At 40.3% G+C, this 18,950-nt stretch overlaps 1 protein-coding gene across 1 annotated transcript in view; it reads left to right on the plus strand.

Annotated features, from left to right (window-relative positions):
• Mtpn (myotrophin) overlaps positions 1-9,039 on the plus strand; it is a 34,417-nt gene extending 25,378 nt beyond the window's left edge. The window contains exon 4 of the mRNA XM_027952138.2: positions 5,879-9,039. Within this exon, the coding sequence (XP_027807939.1) occupies positions 5,879-5,965 (87 nt within the window). The 3' untranslated portion in view covers positions 5,966-9,039. The remainder of the gene's footprint in view (positions 1-5,878) is intronic.
• Positions 9,040-18,950: the final 9,911 nt, after the last annotated feature.

Raw genomic sequence — 18,950 nt, forward strand, 5'->3', positions numbered from 1 at the left:
TAAACAAGTATACAAAATATACTTTCGATTGAATGTAATTTAATTTCAGGTAGTAACAAATACAGTGGAAAAGAAAAAAATGCCTTTATAAGAATAAAAACATTTTAGCTATTTTGGATAGAAAATTTCTTAAGGATATTACGTACAGTTCTCTTACGTAGAATAAACTTGGTTAACCCTTTCCTTGAAGACTTATCAACATCAGACACTCTTGGGCCTGTTTTACTGTGTGGTTATTCATAACTCTAGTCCACTGTTAAGCTTTAGCAGTGATTCAGTCTCGGGGGTTTTGTTTGTTTGCTTGGGGTTTTGTTTTGTTTTTTTTGGTTTACACAAGTCATGTCAAAATTCTGTCAGATGTTTCTGCTGTTAGCGTAACCCTCTTCAGGAGACTTTCCCTGCTCTTCGGTTTTGTTTCTGATTTTATTTGGACTGAGAACAATACATATTTGAAGTAGGAATTTCTGAGGACTCTAGCATGCTTCCAGAATATAATATAGAGCTTAAACCCTGGAAAGCTGTTTCAACAGTTTTATAAAATTTTAGATTCAATTCCTAGTTCAAATGACATGAGATTCACTGGAATACTAGCCTGGAAAAGTATGTCATAAAGGGAAGAATAAAAATTTACATTTTTCAACCTCTTTATGAAACATTTACTACCAAACAAAATAAATACAGTCTATTCATTTCCTTTCACATGTCCCTTGAATTGGCTTTAATTCTCAGCTGCTGTCTTAGTCCTTTCAGGCATTCAGTTTGTGTTTGATTTTAAACTGCCTTCTCTCCACAAATGAATTAACTATTCTAAATTATGGTTGCTAAATTTTTTTTCTGAAGAAATGGGTTATATTCTAAGGTTGTAAAACAGTTTTAACGAGAAATGTCCACTAATACTGTGTGTGTATGCACGCACACACACGTGTGGGTGTATAGATAGGTAGGTCCATGTATATTTTTACCATATTAATGTGCATTGAAACAAAACTGGTTCATATGCTAATAGTTGATCGGTATAACTGTAATCAGCATCTTTACCACAAAAGCCCTTTGTGAAAATAACATCACATTATTAATATAAGTTTAAGAGTTTCATTCTTAAATGTTACTAATTCATTCTAAAATGCTACTAATTCAATTTTCTTGACCTAGTTGTGCCTGTTAAGAATGGAATTAGGCTATCTGAGGAGGAAAGTAAAAAAAGGTAACAAGCAGGAGATATATTCTTCTTGTTTCATGCCTGTACAGATTATCTTTCCAACGAGGTTGTAAACTATTCATGAGCAGAGATAAGATGACTTAAAATTTTTTTAACATTTCCTACATTCTACCATATACTATTAAATAATACTTGATATCAAAAAGTAGGACTTCTGAAAATCAATAAATTACTCATATTGCCTTAAAAGTTTTACTCTCTGAAACGATGACCAGGCTGTTTGCTATGGCCACTTTAATTTGGCCATAGCAGCTTTTCCTACTTAAGAAAACTTTATCACCTGAATCAAGCTCTAAATATAGGCCAGATAGAAGCCACAATGAGAAAAGTCACAGGACAAAAAAGATCACAATGCAGTAGGGTATGGTAGAATTTTTTTCTGGCGCTTCAATGTAGGATAGGAGGAATTTAGCACTAAATATGATTAGAGAAGTAGGTAGTGAGCAAATGTGCCTTTTTGTATCATGTTATTTGTCTTTGTTCTATTTTGCAAGGGTGCCCATAGGCTTAGGAAGGTGAGCAGTGTGGTCGGCTTTCGTTTGAGAAAGATTACCCAGACAGATGTGTGGGGTATGAATTGCATGATGTAAGAAAAGAAAGAAGAGAAAGGAAGCTATTGCATCAGAATATTTACATGAAGACCAAACTAAGAGAGCTATGGAGAAGCATAGACAGATGGGCAGTGTTAAGAAAAGTGACTTGGTGTCTTGTGGGACGACTCGGGAGATCAACAAGAGCATAATGTCTACATGTTCTTGGAAGGTGGTAGTGTTCTTCACCATGATGGAGATTACTGAAAAAGGAGTGAGTTTTTAGGGAAAAGTTGTAGATTCATTTTAGGAGAAGTTGAATTTGAGGTATTTATGGGACTGAAAGTAGATGAAAACTCAAAGCCAATATGTATACATGAGCTTAAATTTCAAGGCAGCTAATTCCACTTTAAGAGTGGAATTAGACTATCTGAGGGATAAGGATAAAGGTTTGACATATCTGAGAAGACTAATGAAAAACACCTTGAGCAAGTCACAAAGAGTTCCAAATAGAAGAACCATGAAGAATAGCAATATATATAGGACAGCCAGAGAGCAAGGAAAGAGGGGGCGAGGGTGAATTGAAAGAGTTGGTGCAGGGAGAAGGAAAGGCAGGGTAGACAGAATATGGACCTAGTGTCTTGAGCCTGAGGGCTGCACTGTTCAAATACTGCTGATAGTGATTGATCTTGGTATTAAGAGGACATCGATGACTTATTCCAAATTATTTTCAGAACAGTAAGAGTCAGATTGTAGGCTGTCTGCCATATCTGTTTCTTCCTCATTCATTTAGGAAGAGAACCCCAGGTCTTAGTTGCACACATGGCAGCTGGTTAGTCCTTCTATCTCACTTTCCCTTGCAATAAATGTGTCTTTTGGGGCTACTCTGGGATGTGCATTCATGATGTGTGCCACTTGCAAATCATCACCTAAAATGTGAAGCCAGTTGCTGTGGACTTACCCCACCACTCCTGATATAGAGGGCTGGAAGCAGGTATAGAGTTAAGCCAGCTTCAGCCATAGGGATGCAGAGGTACTCAAGGAATGGTAGAAGGAACCCAAGTCCTTAAATGACCTTGTGTGACAGAGCCACTCTACTGATATTGATGCAGTTAGCACTAGACTGAGATGAAAGAGAAATAAACTGAGTTTAATCCAGTGCGTTCCAGATTCTACAACATTATAATGGTTTATCCATTATATGTTTAGAAATTTGTTATTTGTAAATAAATAAACAGTACTGTGAAAAACTCAGGCTGCTACTCAGGGATTTATCTCCCAGTTCTGTCACTTGTGAGGATAGCAGAAGGTTGCAGTATTGGAGCAACAGAGAAAACTAATCATAGTATTCTGCTAAGTGCCACAGGAGATGGTGTTTACCTAGAAATAACTTAAACATTGTTCTTTTTTTTTTTAACTATAAAAATAAACCAATAAGAAAACAGTTTTTACAAATCAGAATAGTTAATCTTAAAAAACAGAAATGCTGGCAAGTTAGAGAGTATGACGGGAAATTAAGAGAAAGTGCCTTATGAAATTAGTGTGTGAGAGATAAGATACTATCAAAATTGATAGAATAATCCGAAGAAAGAAAATGGCATTTCAGACATAAAAAAGAGTCCCAGGAAGATGATGGTGGTGAACTGAAGCCTCTTCTACATAGCAGGAAGTCAGAGAGAAAAATCTAAAGCTAATAACTCAGCATGAATATATTACCTAAAGCTATGGCAGTAATCACTGAAACAATTAAAAATGTTTTTTCAGAGAAATGATAAATAACCAAATATATTTAAGTTCTATATAGCTGCATCAAGTACAAAAAAAAAAAAACTTTCTTGTAATACTCTTATCCATTTGACAAAACCAGTTCATTGTCTTTTTTTAGAACTGATTCCACTTTGTTAAATATATTAAGTACTTTATTAATTTCATTTAAAATGTGAATTATCAATTGCATCTGACTTGCAGGATTAAGAATATTGTTTTTCCGTGTATTCTGAGTTTTATTTCATAATTGGGAGGAAAGGTGATTTTAAAAATTTTTTAAATATTTTATCAGCTAAATATTTTGGCTGCAAATAGCAGAAATTGACTGCAACAAGTAGGAAAGGAATTTTTGACTAGTCATGAAATCACAGGGAAAGCTGGAGGATCAGGTTGAGAGAGAATGCAGCTGGGTGACACCAGGGCTCTGAATAGTAGGAACTCCTCAGCTTGTCATCCAGGTGACACCACAATGATAAATAACCTCTAATTTCTTTTGGTCTCTCCACCTGAGATTCTAAATTAAGAGAGAATCCTGTTTGACTTATACAAATCTTCAACACTGGACAAGGGAAAAGTACATGGCTCCTTGATTTATATCCTAGGAGTCACACTGCAGAGGACAAAAGAATCCTCAGAGTGCTATTATCAAAAGAAAGGAAATAAACTGATGGCTTGCCACATTATGTAACTCTTTAATAATGCAGAATTATAGTTTCCAGTGCTAGTCACAAAAAACAGCCATCAAAACAAGTAAGAAATCATTTTTTTTAATGCAGTGGTCCCAGTTATTGTTATTTAACCTTTGTTGCAGGAGCTTACCACATTGAATTGAAATTCTCACTGATTTCTCTCCCACTTGACTGAGTTTCATGTCTTCCATGAAGCAATTAATTTCAATTAGAAAATGAAAATATAGACTTAGTGATATTGAGGAAGACCTTGTGATAATTTAAGACTTCCCAGATATCTGTCACCTCGTCTCCCTCTTATACTTAATCAGCTTATTACTCACCAAGACTCAGCCCAAGCACTACTTCATCCAGGAAGGCTTTAGCCCTCATGCCCTCCCCCAGCATCCTCTTCTGATTTATGAGCCACTTCACCACCACCCCCAGGGAATGGTACTGCTGCTGTATTCACCCCACTGTGCCATGTTGACTTGTCACTCTCCCACATCAGCCAGATTGACAGACTCTGTCTGGGTTTTCTTTGGTTCTCTAGTTCCTTACTTAGTAAGTACACATCAAACATTCAGCAGATTCTTGGTTGGATGGATGGATTTGCCAGAGAAAATGGGATAAGACATTCCTTATGGAGCCCCACGTGTATGAAGGCATGGCTCATGGAATGTTCATGAACTGGTGAGAAATTCTGTAGGATGGGAGCACATATGAATTAATGGGAAAAGAGGCAGATAAGTTTGACTAGAGTGGGTCTCTAAGGTACCATTTACATTACATGTAGACAAATGTTTAGGGTTCGGAACTGACAGAAGAACAAGAGATTGGCAAGGGGAGCTGGGCGGAGCTGAGCCTGGTGAATAACTATTGGTTGTGGCAGGGGTCCTTGAAGAGAACCCTCAGATGGTAGGATATTGTCTCTGGGAGCTAGAAGGTTCAAACCTAGCTTGGGAGCAAGTGTGTTACCTACCATGGACCAGGCACTTACTTTTCTAGGTGCTGGGATGCAGTGGTGAGTCACACAGGATTCCTGTTCCCATGGAGTTTTCATTCTAGAAAGGACTGACAGATAAGAACGTAGAGCCACTACAGGACAGCACCTGCAGGTGAAGCACTCAGAGCAGTCGGGAGTCTGCACTGAAGATTTCCCTAGTTTAGAGAGCAGCCTCCTTACAGCCCACATCCCAATCATTTACTGCTAAGTGTTCCTAAGTAAAATGATCAGTATCACATATGTTCTTAACATACATAACATTTAGCCACTGTAGAGAAAAATGTTGCAGAGAAGAAAAAAATAATTTTATCACAGGAGTACTTTCTTTAGCAAAAATGTCTTTCTTTTGTTTCCTACCACACAGAGGGATATTATTTTTTAAGCTTAATGGGGTAAATATGCAATAATAGTATGAACAAAAGCCAGTCATTGCTTGTGTTAATGCCAAGTTGTGTTTGTAGCTTATTATTTCTGGTGCCTAAAAAGTAATATAGCATTTTTACAATTTAATCCATAACCTCACCAAGTTCTTTGTTGTTTCTTTTTCTGTAATCCAGTGAATTCCAGCAGGGGAATTTTTTAAATTCTCAGTGTAAACATTAGCCTATGCCACATAATCTACTCTTGTGTTTTCTTTACCCTGTTATGGGTTCACTTAATGCTGAAGGCTCTTCCCTCTCTTTTCCAGGGTGCTGATAAGACAGTGAAAGGTCCAGATGGACTGACCGCCCTTGAAGCCACTGACAACCAGGCAATCAGAGCTCTTCTCCAGTGATGGATGGACGGACTGATAACTTGGGAAGAATGACTCTCCTGTGGCCTCACACTGCTGCCTGTCTGTCTGTCACTCTCTATCTGCCAGCTTCTTCAGCTAAATACTTTCAGAGGGGTGAGGGGAGAGAGAAATTCATAACAAATCAGACTACCAGAAAAAAACAATGTTTTGGAGGAGGGGAAAAGCCAGGATCAGGATTTTACCAGAATTCCTGATCAAGCCAGCCTCTTTTCCATTTCTAATAAAACACACAGCTTATACCCAAGGGAGAGCAAAGACACAATGTACCAGGAACATTTGACCTTTCCAGCTTCCTAGCTAATTCATTAATTAGATTGTGTTGAAGGTCTGATTATACAAAGGCCAACTCTTATTTGGCAGCCCTACCTGTGAGCAGTAGTGGCTGCTGCGATGTAAACCTAGGGTGCTGAGATAAGCAATTAGCTACAGCCTTCTGCCTTAAGAATGCACTCTCCTGGGGATTTCCTGGCACAGTTAAGAGCGCTGCCTGTGGTTGGTGACCAAATCTTCCCTCAGTGACTTTAAGCTTTATGTGAAAGCTCAGTTAAGGTGAGGAGGGGCACACTCCTAAATTGCTGGATGACTGAACTTTGGATTTTCTCTCCCCTTTCATGAGGATTTCATGTCTCTTTAGATAAAACTGACTAGTTTTATTTATAAAATCTTAAATTTTAGAAATCTAAAGGAGAAACCATTCCAGTATGCGTATTTTTTTTCTCCTGTAGAGTCAGACATTTATGTAACATTGAAACACTTTCAAACTCCTGCTGGTAGTAAAAGGGGGTTTAAAAATAGAATCATAGCCATAAGCGTGTTAGTATCACATAAAGAGAGAAAGGTTTTCTTAGTACCTATTGATTTTCTTCATTTGCTGTTTGAATTAATTGACCTCAGTTATGTTTAGAGAATCAAGGAACATTCTTTGGAATGCCTCTCTCAGACCCATCTTGGATGCTGATTACTTAGTGCACCAAAGCTATCACTGGGGTTAGATTACTATTTGGACAAATTTAACCCCATCCCTACAGAGATATGCTTGTTACCAGGTTCCCCGAGTTGTGGACAGGCTTCTGCTGAACATGCCAACCCACCTGCATAATGTGTTTTTCTTTCTTTTCTTTTATAAAGTCATGCATTGCATAAAGTGTAACAACTTAATAATCTATTCTGTGTTATTAGAATACAGTGCCCTGAAATGGCATTCTTATGAATTGCAGAAAATTTAAGACACATCTCCAAATGTTTATTTCATGAGCAGTAAAATTAAACATGTAACCTTAAATTTGATATCTTGCATTTAAAATATTGAGATTTCTTTGACTTGCCATTCATATAGGCTTACTAAAATATTAGGGTCTTTCCTTAGCCGAGTCATGCAATAATTGAATGTACCTCAAATTTTTAAAGGGGGGAGGGTGGGTTAGGGACTTATATTCAGATTGTGGATAATATAGAACTAATGATTTTTTTAAGGCAATGTAGCATTCTACAGCAGGGTTAAACTATTATCAAGAACAGTCAGCTCCTGGCTAATAACAAATTTTATTAATCAGTTGCTGATTGGTTGGTTGGTGTGTGTGTGTGTGTGTGTGTGTGTGTGTGTGTGTGTGTGTTCATGAACCCTTTTTTTATCCTGTGGCTTTTTCACTTTCAACTAGCCTAACCCTGTAATTTTCCTATGTCCAAGAAAACAATCACAAAATGGTGGTTTAAAATACTTTATATTTGGCAAATTCTGCTGTCTTAATGCAGCCTATTAGAAGTTGGACATTCTGATTGGAAATGGAGGGCACTCTGTCAGTCTATAACTATCAGCATAATACAAAGGGTGGTTTCACCTCTTGGCGTAATGCTATTTTTAAGGCTTGAATTTTGCCCTTCACATAATTTTCACCTTTACTTTGCAAGTGTTGTATTGTTGTTGGCTGTTGCAGAGAGTGCACCATCCTATCATTCCTAAATTTGGTCTGCTTTCTGCAGTCATTATGGGCTTCTTTGTACGGTTTATCCTGATGTTCCTTGTAATGCAGTAGAGGCTATCTCGCCTTCCCTCTTCTTTCTCAGCCATTTTGTAAACCCCATAATTATGAAGCAATTGCTTGAGAAAATAACATATAAACATAGAATAGAATAGACTGACCAAGATGGTTTACACTTTCTTTTTTTTTTAACTAGGTTATTTATAATGTATTTCTGAACCACTTGGCAGAGAAATTCACAACACTTATGTTCATATTTTGAGTAAAGCTAAAACCATGTCTGTTTTTTTGGTACTACATGCATTAGCAAAAGGTTAAGTAAGTTTTGTTCTCCACTGAAGTACTATTTAACATCTCAGAAAAAATCTTGCATGTTCAGTAGTTTTGTATTAAATCAGTCATTTCGTATGCACTATAACAAGTAAAAACAGGTTGTTTGCCTGTTTACAGTAGGATACTAACAAATTCCCCCTGCAGCTGCAGACTGGTGTTTATAGACTTAGAGTTTGTACACAGCACCTGAGTCTTCACGTAGTTCTTTTTTGCACAGCTCGCCATTCTAAACCCAGCTGGGCACAGCAATGTAGTAGGTAGGTGCAGTGTGTGGAAGCTGCAAACGAGTAGGCCCTTTATTCACTGATTTCTTTCCCCAAATAATGTATTTTAAATCTACATGTACCTATTTTTTTTTTCCCTGAAACTTCAACTGAGCTGCTGTTTTCTTCCATGCAATATTGTATACTCAATTGTGTATAGAAGAAGCTGGTAAGAGTGCCCTCCTACATAAATAAGCAATTGCAGTGTTTGCATGCAAAATTTTAAAAATTTAAATTGTCCTGATTCTATTTTGTAAATGGAGAAACAATCATATCTTTCTAAGCAGTAATGGAGAAAGACTAGTGCTTTGTGCATTTTGATATATTTGAGTTCATTTTTCCACAATGTCATACTTTTGACACAATTGGGTTTCTCATAAGTATCCTAGTTCATGTACATCCGAATGCTAAATAATACTGTGTTTCAGTTTTGTGTTGCAAGAACAAATGGAATAAACTTGAATTGTGCTACAGCTAATGTCAGCAGTGTTTTTCTCCCTCAGTTACTATTGCCTTCCTTTTCAAGTCTTCTCTACAACTATACCAGAACCTTGATTGACTCAAGGTTGGGTTGGTTGATTGACTTGGGTTCAGTAAATCCCACTATTAATGAATCTAAATTATTTTATTCCACTTCCAGAAAAAATAATAATAATAATAATAAGTGGGAGAAAATATTCCTAGTCATTGCACTTTTTTTTTTTTTTTTTTTTTCCACCAGTCACTCATTGCAGTAATTTGTAAATGTTTAACAACCCTCTTGGCCAACTGGGAACTAGATACAGCTGACAACATCAAACTTGTCATTGGACTTGAAGAAAACAGTCACAGTCCGCCTCGTCCACGCATTAATTGCACATTTAAGTTCCTACACATTTTTTGGAGATACACATTTTCCAAATTCATGATCACCAGCTCTTTTAGGGTGTTCTTTTTAGGATGAAATGATCACTTTGAATCACAAACTGAGCAAGATTATATGTGAAATCAGCAAGATTATATGTGAAATATATTTGATTCTATTGTAAGCTTGTCAGCACCAGAAGACTGCTGCTTAGTTTATTTTTGAAGTGGCCCATTAATGATAGAAAAAATCTGTGCCAGTCCGAAGATACAGCAAAAGCTGTCTCAGAACATCCATGTTGTTGGCCAGCGTACAAACAGGGTGCCTATGTGTCTTTACGAGGATATGATCACAGAAAATGTTTCAAAAATTCCCGTTTTAATTGGGTTCTAGAAAGAAGGTGTTTAAATATGCTTAACTATGTTTTTTTTAAATATTTTTTAGTGATAGTTGGACACTTACTCATTTTCATGTGGTGCTGAGGATCAAATCCAGGATCTTGCACGTGCTAGGCTCTACCACTGAGCCAAAACCCCAGCCCGCTTCACTTATGTTTTAAAGGGAACAGAACCCCTTTCTACATAGACTGAAGAGAATGAAAAGCACATGTCTGAAGGAAGGAGCAAGCTAGAGTGGAATTCTGTGATTAGAGAACAGCTAGCACAGAATGTTCACATAGCAGTGTACCAGACTGCCATATAATTTTTTTTTTTTTTGGTTTTGATTTTTCCTTTCTGTAATATCGGTTATTCCAAAACTGGTCGTGAACCAGCAGCATCACCATAACCTGGAAACTTGCTAGAAATGCACATTTTTTTAACCCAGCAAACGCTACTGAATCAAACTCTGGAGCTAGGCCCAACACTCCTTTGGAACAAGCTCTCCAGGTGATTGTGATGCACACTAAAGAAGAAGAACCACTGTACAAGAACAAAGGAGAGAAAAAGCTGAAAGCCTATAAAGGGGACATCATCAGATCAGGCATGGCTTCCTAGAGAGAGAATGTGGAAGACGTCAATATGTGGCAGCAGAAATGGCTGAATCTTAACCTTTTTCTCCTCTAATGTGCATCAGTTGTTGTAGCAGTATTTCCATAGCTGAATTCCTCAGTCTTGAGCCCTACCTAAGTCCTTTCTCTGAATTTCCAAAGAAAAGGGGGACAAAAGATTCCTGGGAGAGGTCATGAGCCCATCTCCTAACAGTATTGTGGGTTCTTGAAGTCACTAAGTTGTGTGCCTGACAATCCTGCAGCAGCAGGAAGGCCCCCCCAGGGGACTGAGTGCTGCCGTGAGTCTGCTGAGGGGCTGGACACCCTTGCAGTGGTTGCACCTGTGGCTCAGAAGCAGCAGCCTTGTGCCAGGTGCTCTGGAATGGAATGTCCCCCTTTCTCCACACTGTGAGCTGGCCATTTCCTCCTGTTTTTGTTGTCCTTGTGGGTGTCACTCAGCCAGTTCCTTCCCCAGATGCTAAGCAGATGGTCACAAATCAGCCACAGGGGGTTTTCTCTTAAGGCTTTTACTTAAATAGCTACAGAAGATGTTTTTTGAGCAACTTGAATAGCACCTGACACATGGTAGATATTCATGGTAGTTGTCCTGAACTGCTACTGAACTCTTACACTGTAAAATGTCGGAGCAGCTGGGTTCAGTAAATCCCACCCAAGATGACCTATTAGAACTAGACTACCTGAGTAGTCAGTGTCCCCAGCCACTGGGCAGAGAGCTTCGTAAGTACTACTGGTAGTGCAAACTCAGATGAATGAGGTGAAGACAAATGCGGTTCATGAAGGAAATGCTGACCATGGGGTCAAATGTAGGTCACTTTGAGCCACTGCGGCATATACTAAAGCACAGCTGTAAATGGCAGAGCAAAACCAAGCATTGTCTGGCCACCCTAGCAGCTTCTATGCATTCAGCCACTGCAGCAGCAAGGACGGTCTTATTTACAAGTGGTTAGGGCAGAACAATGGGTCACGTGTCTGGCAACTCATAGCAGAAGCATCTTGTCATACAATGGAAAATAATACATAGACAATTCCTGGTCTCTGGATGCCAGTTCTAAGGCTACTACTACATAGTAAAATAAAAATTTTTTAAAGAATTTATCTTTTCTAACAAATCTGAAAGTGTACTGGACACTGCACATTCTCCTCCTATCTAATAACGTTCCATATGTTTATGTGTGTCCCCTGCGGCAAATCTATGCCACGGCTCCCTGTGGCTTGCTTGTTGCATTTCATAGACTTGAAAGCACTCAGATCTAAGTTAATTTGTTGATTTTTCAATGAAAAGTTCTTGATACATGAACCTGTAAACAATCATATGTCTATTGATTTTCTTTTAAAGTTAGCTTTATGACATTTTGATGCTTGTACCATTTTAATAACATTTACTATAATCTGGGCAGCACTCTCAAGTATTTTATGTAGACTAACTCATTTGGTCTCCATAAAAACCTCATGAAGTAGAGCTGTCATCAATCCTATTTTCAAATGAGGAGACAAAAACTCAGAGCCTCGATAACTTTGTCTACTATGGTCACACAACTAGTCAGTGGCAGAGCCAAAGAGTCTTGGCTCCAGAGTCTGTGCTCTCCACATCTGTATTATATTGTCCCTCTGACTCACTGAACCAGCTCATTACATTTTATTCTATGAACACAACTTTTGTTGAAACTCTTAAAAAGATATTTAGAAAAGATTATATGGATTTGTTTATGGTTTTAAACAACTAGATTTTAAAATGTTATGAAACATGAATATACACTGATCAGTTTCTTCCCAGGATCCACAAAAATGACATTTAAGTTTCATGGCATTTAAATTTCAAGTTTGAGAAGTCGCAATACTTGAGTACAATATACAATATTTTTGACAATCTAGAAAATCACAATCAAGAATTGACAAACTAGCGAGGCGCAGTGGCACATACCTGTAATCAGTGGCTCAGGAGGCTGAGGCAGGAGGATTGAGAGTTCAAAGCCAGCCTCAGCAAAAGTGAGGTGCTAAGCAACTCAGTGAGACCCTATCTCTAAATAAAATACAGAATAGGGCTGGAGATGTGGCTCAGTGGTCAAGTGCCCCTGAGTTCAATACCCAGTACCCACCCTCAAAAGAAAAAAAAAAAAAGAAGAATTGGCAAGCTAAGGACCACTGTTTGATAATAAAGTTTTATAAATAAAATCTGTTTTATAAATAAAGTTTTATAAATAAAGTTTTATAAATCTGTTTTATAAATAAAGTTTTATTGGAATGCAGCTATTGCCCATTCACTTACATATTATCTCTGGTTACTAGTGCGCTTGAACAACAAGTGAGTAGAGCCTGTGGTTTGTGAAACCCAAGATTTTTATTATCTGCCCCTTAAAAGAAAAAGTTTGCCAACTCCAGATAAAGATGTTAGGTGGCACGGGTAGAGAAATCCTCTGTAGAATTGGCTTGCTCCTGTTTATAGAGTGATTAGCAAGATTATGAGCAAATGTAATGGCTTAGTGAAAGCAAATAAAAAGCCCAGATAATGTGCCTCTCTTTATGCCACACAGTGATCCCAGTAAGTCCTGCCCACCAGCACCCACGTCCTTGTGTAATTCTTCGCCACACTGAGTCTTGAATTTAGTCAAGGCTTGCTTGGCCACAACTGAGACATCAAATGTGAAACAAGCAGAAGCTTGACAAGTGCTTCCTCCTTGGGGCTTGCCTCTTGGATCTCAGCATGAAAAATCTAGGGTCATAAGTCAGGAGAATGGAGGTGTCCCTGCCAACAGCCCCAGGTCACTGCCATGTGAGTGGGGCCCCCTTTCTCCACAGAAAAGTCTTACCTGGGCTTCTCCAGAAATCTTCACCATGGCTGATTTTAGGACTGTCAGCAAAAGAGTCTCTACAAAAGAGTTCAATGTAGATAAACTTCCTATTTTTGTGTTGCCTTGTTTTACTTGGCCACTGGCCGGGAAGAAATTGGCACTCCAGGTGCTGGACAGCCCCTTACTAGTTCTTCACAAACATGTATCCAGTATAGTAGTTTGTAGAAATGTGCAAACAAGGCCTCTGGCCTTGAGCTGGGCTTCACAGAGATGTCTACATTTATTTCTAAGATAAGAGAAGTTAACAGTTGGGTTCCATGGTAATAGCTGGAGGGGGAGGAAAGAGGGAAGAAGCTCTCCCTTTCTCAGGTGTTGTCCTTGAAGGGTTAACTTGCCCAGAACAGTGAAAGGAAAAGCTGCTTTAATGTGAACTTCTGCAGAGTGTGAACTTCTGGGCCCCTCCCCTTACATGCTGGGTATAAAACTCTGAAACTCCCTGAACTCCGGGTTCGGGGGATTAATTGATTACAGCAAAAGCCATGCCCTCTGAACCTGGCTGCAGCCAAATAAAACTGTTTCCTGCTGTCTTCGGTGCCTTGCCTCCTCTGACCCTACAACATCATGAGTGCGTCCAGCGAAGGAATCCCCAGCACCCTCCCCCAAAACCAAACCAAAATAAACCCACCCCAAAACCTGGTGGCTTAAAAACCAGCAGTTTTCTTTGTTCACCGACTTGGCAGCAGGAGCTGAGCCCTGTCCAAACTGCCAAGTCGGTGAACAAAGAAAACTGCTGGTTTTTAAGCCACCAGGTTTTGGGGTGGGTTTATTTTGGTTTGGTTTTGGGGGAGGGTGCTGGGGATTCCTTCCACTCGGCACTCAGGGTCATTGGCTGGGGTGGGGTGTGGTAGGTGGGGGGCCATTCCTCTGCAAGGGCTGTTCACCTACTCTGGTCTTGGTGCTATTGCTCTTGGCCATCTTTCTTCTTGTGTGTTGGCCTGTGTCACCTTACAACCCCGTAAACTAAAAGGTGGCAAAGGTCTAAACACAGGAACTTGGGCTCCTGACACTTGAACTTTGCATTCATAAAACAAACACCACGAGCCCCACACCTGAGTGAGGCATGGGCGCTCACCCAGCCAGAGCAAGCCGCTCCTGTGGGCCACCCCAGTGTGTCTTCTCCAGCCTGGATTCTCTCTTTCCCTCCAGCACACATCAGGACGTTTAGCTACTTTATTTATGAGTGGATTCCCCACTCTCCCACCAGGCAATACGCCCCTCAGAGATACACATTTTCCAAATTCATGACCACCAGCTCTTTTAGGGTGTTCTTTTCAGGATAAAATGATCACTTTGAATCACAAAACTGAGCAAGATTATATGTGAAATTAGTTTGATTCTATTGTAAGCTTGTCAGCACAGAAGACTGCTGCATAGTTTACTTTTGAAGTGGCCCATTAATGATAGAAAAAAATCACTTAACCAGGTCACTTAACCACTGAGCCACATCCCCAGCCCTTTGTGTTTTTTTTATTTTGAGACAGTCTTGCTAAGTTGCTTAGGGCCTCACTAAGTTGCTAAGGCTGTTGCAATCCTCTTGCCTCAGCCTCCCAAAACATGGGATTACAGGCTCGCCCCCCACCTTTCTGGGGTGGTCTTTTGCTGCAACAATAATAGATACATGTTCCTGATGAGATATCAGGAGCATCCCTTAGAGATAAGAAAACATATCTGAATATTAAAAGGAAAAGAAAAAAAAAACTGTAAGAAACCAAGGAAATAGCACTAAGGACCCAGGATTTTATTTTTTTAAAAACACTCTTAAAGGAAAGAAAAAATAGTTTAAAAAAAAAAAAACCCTTTCCCTTCCATCTAGGAAGATTAGGTACTGTAAATAATAAACTCCTGCATTTCTACAGAAGCCTTTTGTAAGAGATAGAGAAGAAAAGTCTCTCACATCTTATAGGTTTCTTCTTTATTTCCGTAGAGGGATTCACAGCCTAGTAGGGATTTGCTGATGGGTGCCAAGCTGGTGACTTCAAAATATGAGAGGAAAAATTGTGACTTCACATAGCATATCTCCCGTATTCCACGAAAGGAGGACTCGGGTTGACATTCTCACCTGGGCGTCCTCCCTCACCGCGGGCTAGCCAGTGTGGGCCTTCCTTCCTGCAGGCCTTGTCTGGGCCCAGCAGGGTGTGGGCGTGAGGGCCATGCACAGTGGCAGCTGCGGCACAAGTTTCTTCACGCTTTACCCCAGCACCACCTCATTGCAGACATTTCAAAGCAGCCTCCTTGAATTGAGACCCACACCAGCCCATGGGAGCTCCAGACGCCTCCAGGTACAGGGAAAAGAGGGGACAAGAAAGTTAAGATTCGGGGAGCCAAAATATCTACTAGATGCCCCAAGAATATAGCTACAATCAAACTTGGGCCATTTCAGCTTCTCGTGGATTTAACAGAGGGGAACGGCGAGTTCTAGAATTTGTGAACTTCAATTAACAATAAATATCTATTGGGTTCTGAATACATGGTGGGCATTGTAGACAGAACAAGAAACACTACTCACGGACTCCTCACCAAAGGGTGTGTTGCCTGGTGGGAGAGTGGGGAAATCCACTCATAAATAAAGTAGCTAAACGTCCTGATGTGTGCTGGAGGGAAAGAGAGAATCCAGGCTGGAGAAGACACACTGGGGTGGCCCACAGGAGCGGCTTGCTCTGGCTGGGTGAGCGCCCATGCCTCACTCAGGTGTGGGGCTCGTGGTGTTTGTTTTATGAATGCAAAGTTCAAGTGTCAGGAGCCCAAGTTCCTGTGTTTAGACCTTTGCCACCTTTTAGTTTACGGGGTTGTAAGGTGACACAGGCCAACACACAAGAAGAAAGATGGCCAAGAGCAATAGCACCAAGACCAGAGTAGGTGAACAGCCCTTGCAGAGGAATGGCCCCCCACCTACCACACCCCACCCCAGCCAATGACCCTGAGTGCCACGTGGAAGGAAAGGAGGCTCTGTTAAGGGGCAGCAACAAGTCCCCACCCCAATGGGTTCTGCTCCAGAGCTCTCCAACAAGATTGCCCTAAGAGGGCCCACAGGAGACAGAAGCATAGCTCTCTCTGGGGGACCTAATGGTGCCTCCAGAGAGGATGACTAGGGTTTGGCTTGCCTCACAGAATGGGACCGTGGTTCCCGGGCTTCATGGCACCAAGGAGGCTGTGTTCTCCAGTAAGCACAAAGGGCATGACATTGACTGGGTTTTCATCTTTTTCTTATTCCTTCCTTTTCTTTTTGAATATACCATTGCATAAATCCTGTAGTACATCTTGTTTCAGGTTATTATTTATTAGTGATTCTTCCCACAAGGATAATAATCAATAAAGACACCATTAAAACCCAGACAACTGCCACCTGTTGCCTGAGGCAGCTGGACCATTCACGCAGAACTTATTGCTGGGTTGGAGGGACTGAGGAGTCCCTCTCTGGGGATGACCAAACCGAACGCACAATGTTTTGGCTGTGTCACCCAACTAGGTTACTTTTTAAAAGTTTAAACTTCTTTTTTGCCAGGCATGGTAGTGCACGCCCATAATCCTAGCAGCTCAGTAGGCCGAGGCAGGAGGATCGCAAGTTCAAAGCCCACCTCAGCAACAGTGAGGCGCTGACCAACTGAATGGGACCCTGACTCTAAATAAAATACAAAATAGGGCTGGGGATGAGGCTCAGTGGCTGAGTGCCCCTGAGTTCAATAAAAGTTTAAACTTCTTCATTTCAAAAGGCTCAGAGAGTCTGACTTCAAAAGAAGGTCTAACTGGTTAAATACTAGGGAAGTTTATTTGGTGCTTTTATTTTTTTTTCTTTTTCATTTTTTTTAATCTAATATCTCTGCCCTGGAACAATTTTATTTGATAGAATTTTCTGAGATGGTTACCATTTTTACTAAGGGAATCAAAGACATGAGTTAGAAAGTTTTGAACAAAAGGAAGGTGGTCTTTGTTGATAATTATTTTTTTTCTGACCACAGTTGTTTATTTGGGTTAGAGATTGCCTTGTGCTTCCTGACAGATTATATTTAGAGTTTGGCTATGCCGTGAATCAACTTCACAATCTTTTTGCCAAAAATCACATTTGTATTTTGGCCCCCACTCTTTCTCTTTGAAATTGCTTGCTTATGAAGGAGAAAGAAATATATGTTTTCATCAGCCTCAGGCTAATTATGTCACAGAGTAGGGTGTGGAAGCAGATTTCAAATACAGGATGCTGGGCTTCATGAGGCTGAGCTCTGGGGGACCCAAAGTGCAGGGGTGCTTCTCCTTGTTAGGATGTGCTATATTGTCCCTCTCAGACATTAAGACATTCCTGGCCCACAGACAAACTTGCATGCTGGATGAACTTGTCTAGCTTTTCTGTACCCACACTCAGCTGAGTTAAAGGGGCTAAAGAGTTTCCAGGGAGCCCAGAGACAAGTAACAAGCTCCTTGTATCCATAAGCATATCCATCCATTGCAAATTGAACATAAAGGAACTCATCGCCCAGCCCTGCTCCCTCCCCTGATGAAGCTTCATAGGCCTAACAAGGTACAGTTAAAACCATCCGGAATAATCCAACAGAATAATCCACAGAATAATCCAACAGCTCCATGAGAAGCATTGATGAGCCCAATTTCAACTAAATTTACTAAGGGAGTCAAAAATGAGGGTAGTCAAACAAGAAGAAAGTGCTGAGAATCTGGTATCACATCACTTGGGAGCACAGAGAGGATATGAAATGATCTCAAGATGTTTACAGTCTGTTTTGAGAACACAGTTGTGTCCAAGGGTAAGAGATGTAAAAGCACCTTCTGACCAAGACAGACTTCTAAAAGAGTGGAGACATGAACAAGAATGCCCTGGAATCAACAAGGTCAGGCCAGCCCCACTAGTCTGTCTGCATTCCAACTCCTAGGACACTTCTACCTCGTCCTCAAAGGGACAATGCACACAGAAAAAGCCCTTGTGGCACCAAGTACAGCTCCTTAGGGTAGGAGTCTCGCCCCACTGGAGAAAAGTTGTGCACAGCCAGTTGAGTTCCTAACACTAAAGATTGACATCAAAGCCAGAAACACAGCCAGGACAGAGCACAGGAAGTAACTCAACAGTTCCTGACTGACCTGAACCATCATCTCTAGGGAAGACCCCCAAATCCACATCTTTCTTGAAATCTCTCCCAAATTCTGGGCCCTCACCTCCAACAATCTTGTGCATCCTATCTTCAATGCCCCATTCACACACACAAAGAAATCATTTCTTTCCTTCCAAATGGAGTGCTGGTTAAAAATGAATTAATTATGTGTATGTCACAATATTCTTTTAATCACATAGATTTTAAAACCCTTATGTTGTGGGGTGCAGTGAAACAGACTGACAATTCCAGCAACTCAGGAGGTGGAAGCAGGAGGATTGCAAGTTCAAGGCCAGCCTGGGCAACTTAGCGAGACCCTGTCTAAAAATAAAAAATAAAAAAGGATTGGGTATGCACCTCTGGGTTCAGTGCCCAGCATTGCAAAAAATAAAATTAAAAACACTAATATTATTTCACCTGCAACTCTGTGACTACTCTTAGTTTCCTCTTCTGCAATCACTTTTTTTTCCCATTAAAATTCCCCATGGTCAGGCTCAATGCTCCATTTACCCTGTTGCCCAAGGATACAATGCAGTCAACTCCCAGCAGGAAGTCCCTCCCATTTCACCTCATTAGCATACGTCATTTAGACTC

This window comes from Marmota flaviventris, chromosome 1 (genome assembly GCF_047511675.1).
Source record: "Marmota flaviventris isolate mMarFla1 chromosome 1, mMarFla1.hap1, whole genome shotgun sequence".
Lineage (NCBI taxonomy): Eukaryota > Metazoa > Chordata > Mammalia > Rodentia > Sciuridae > Marmota > Marmota flaviventris.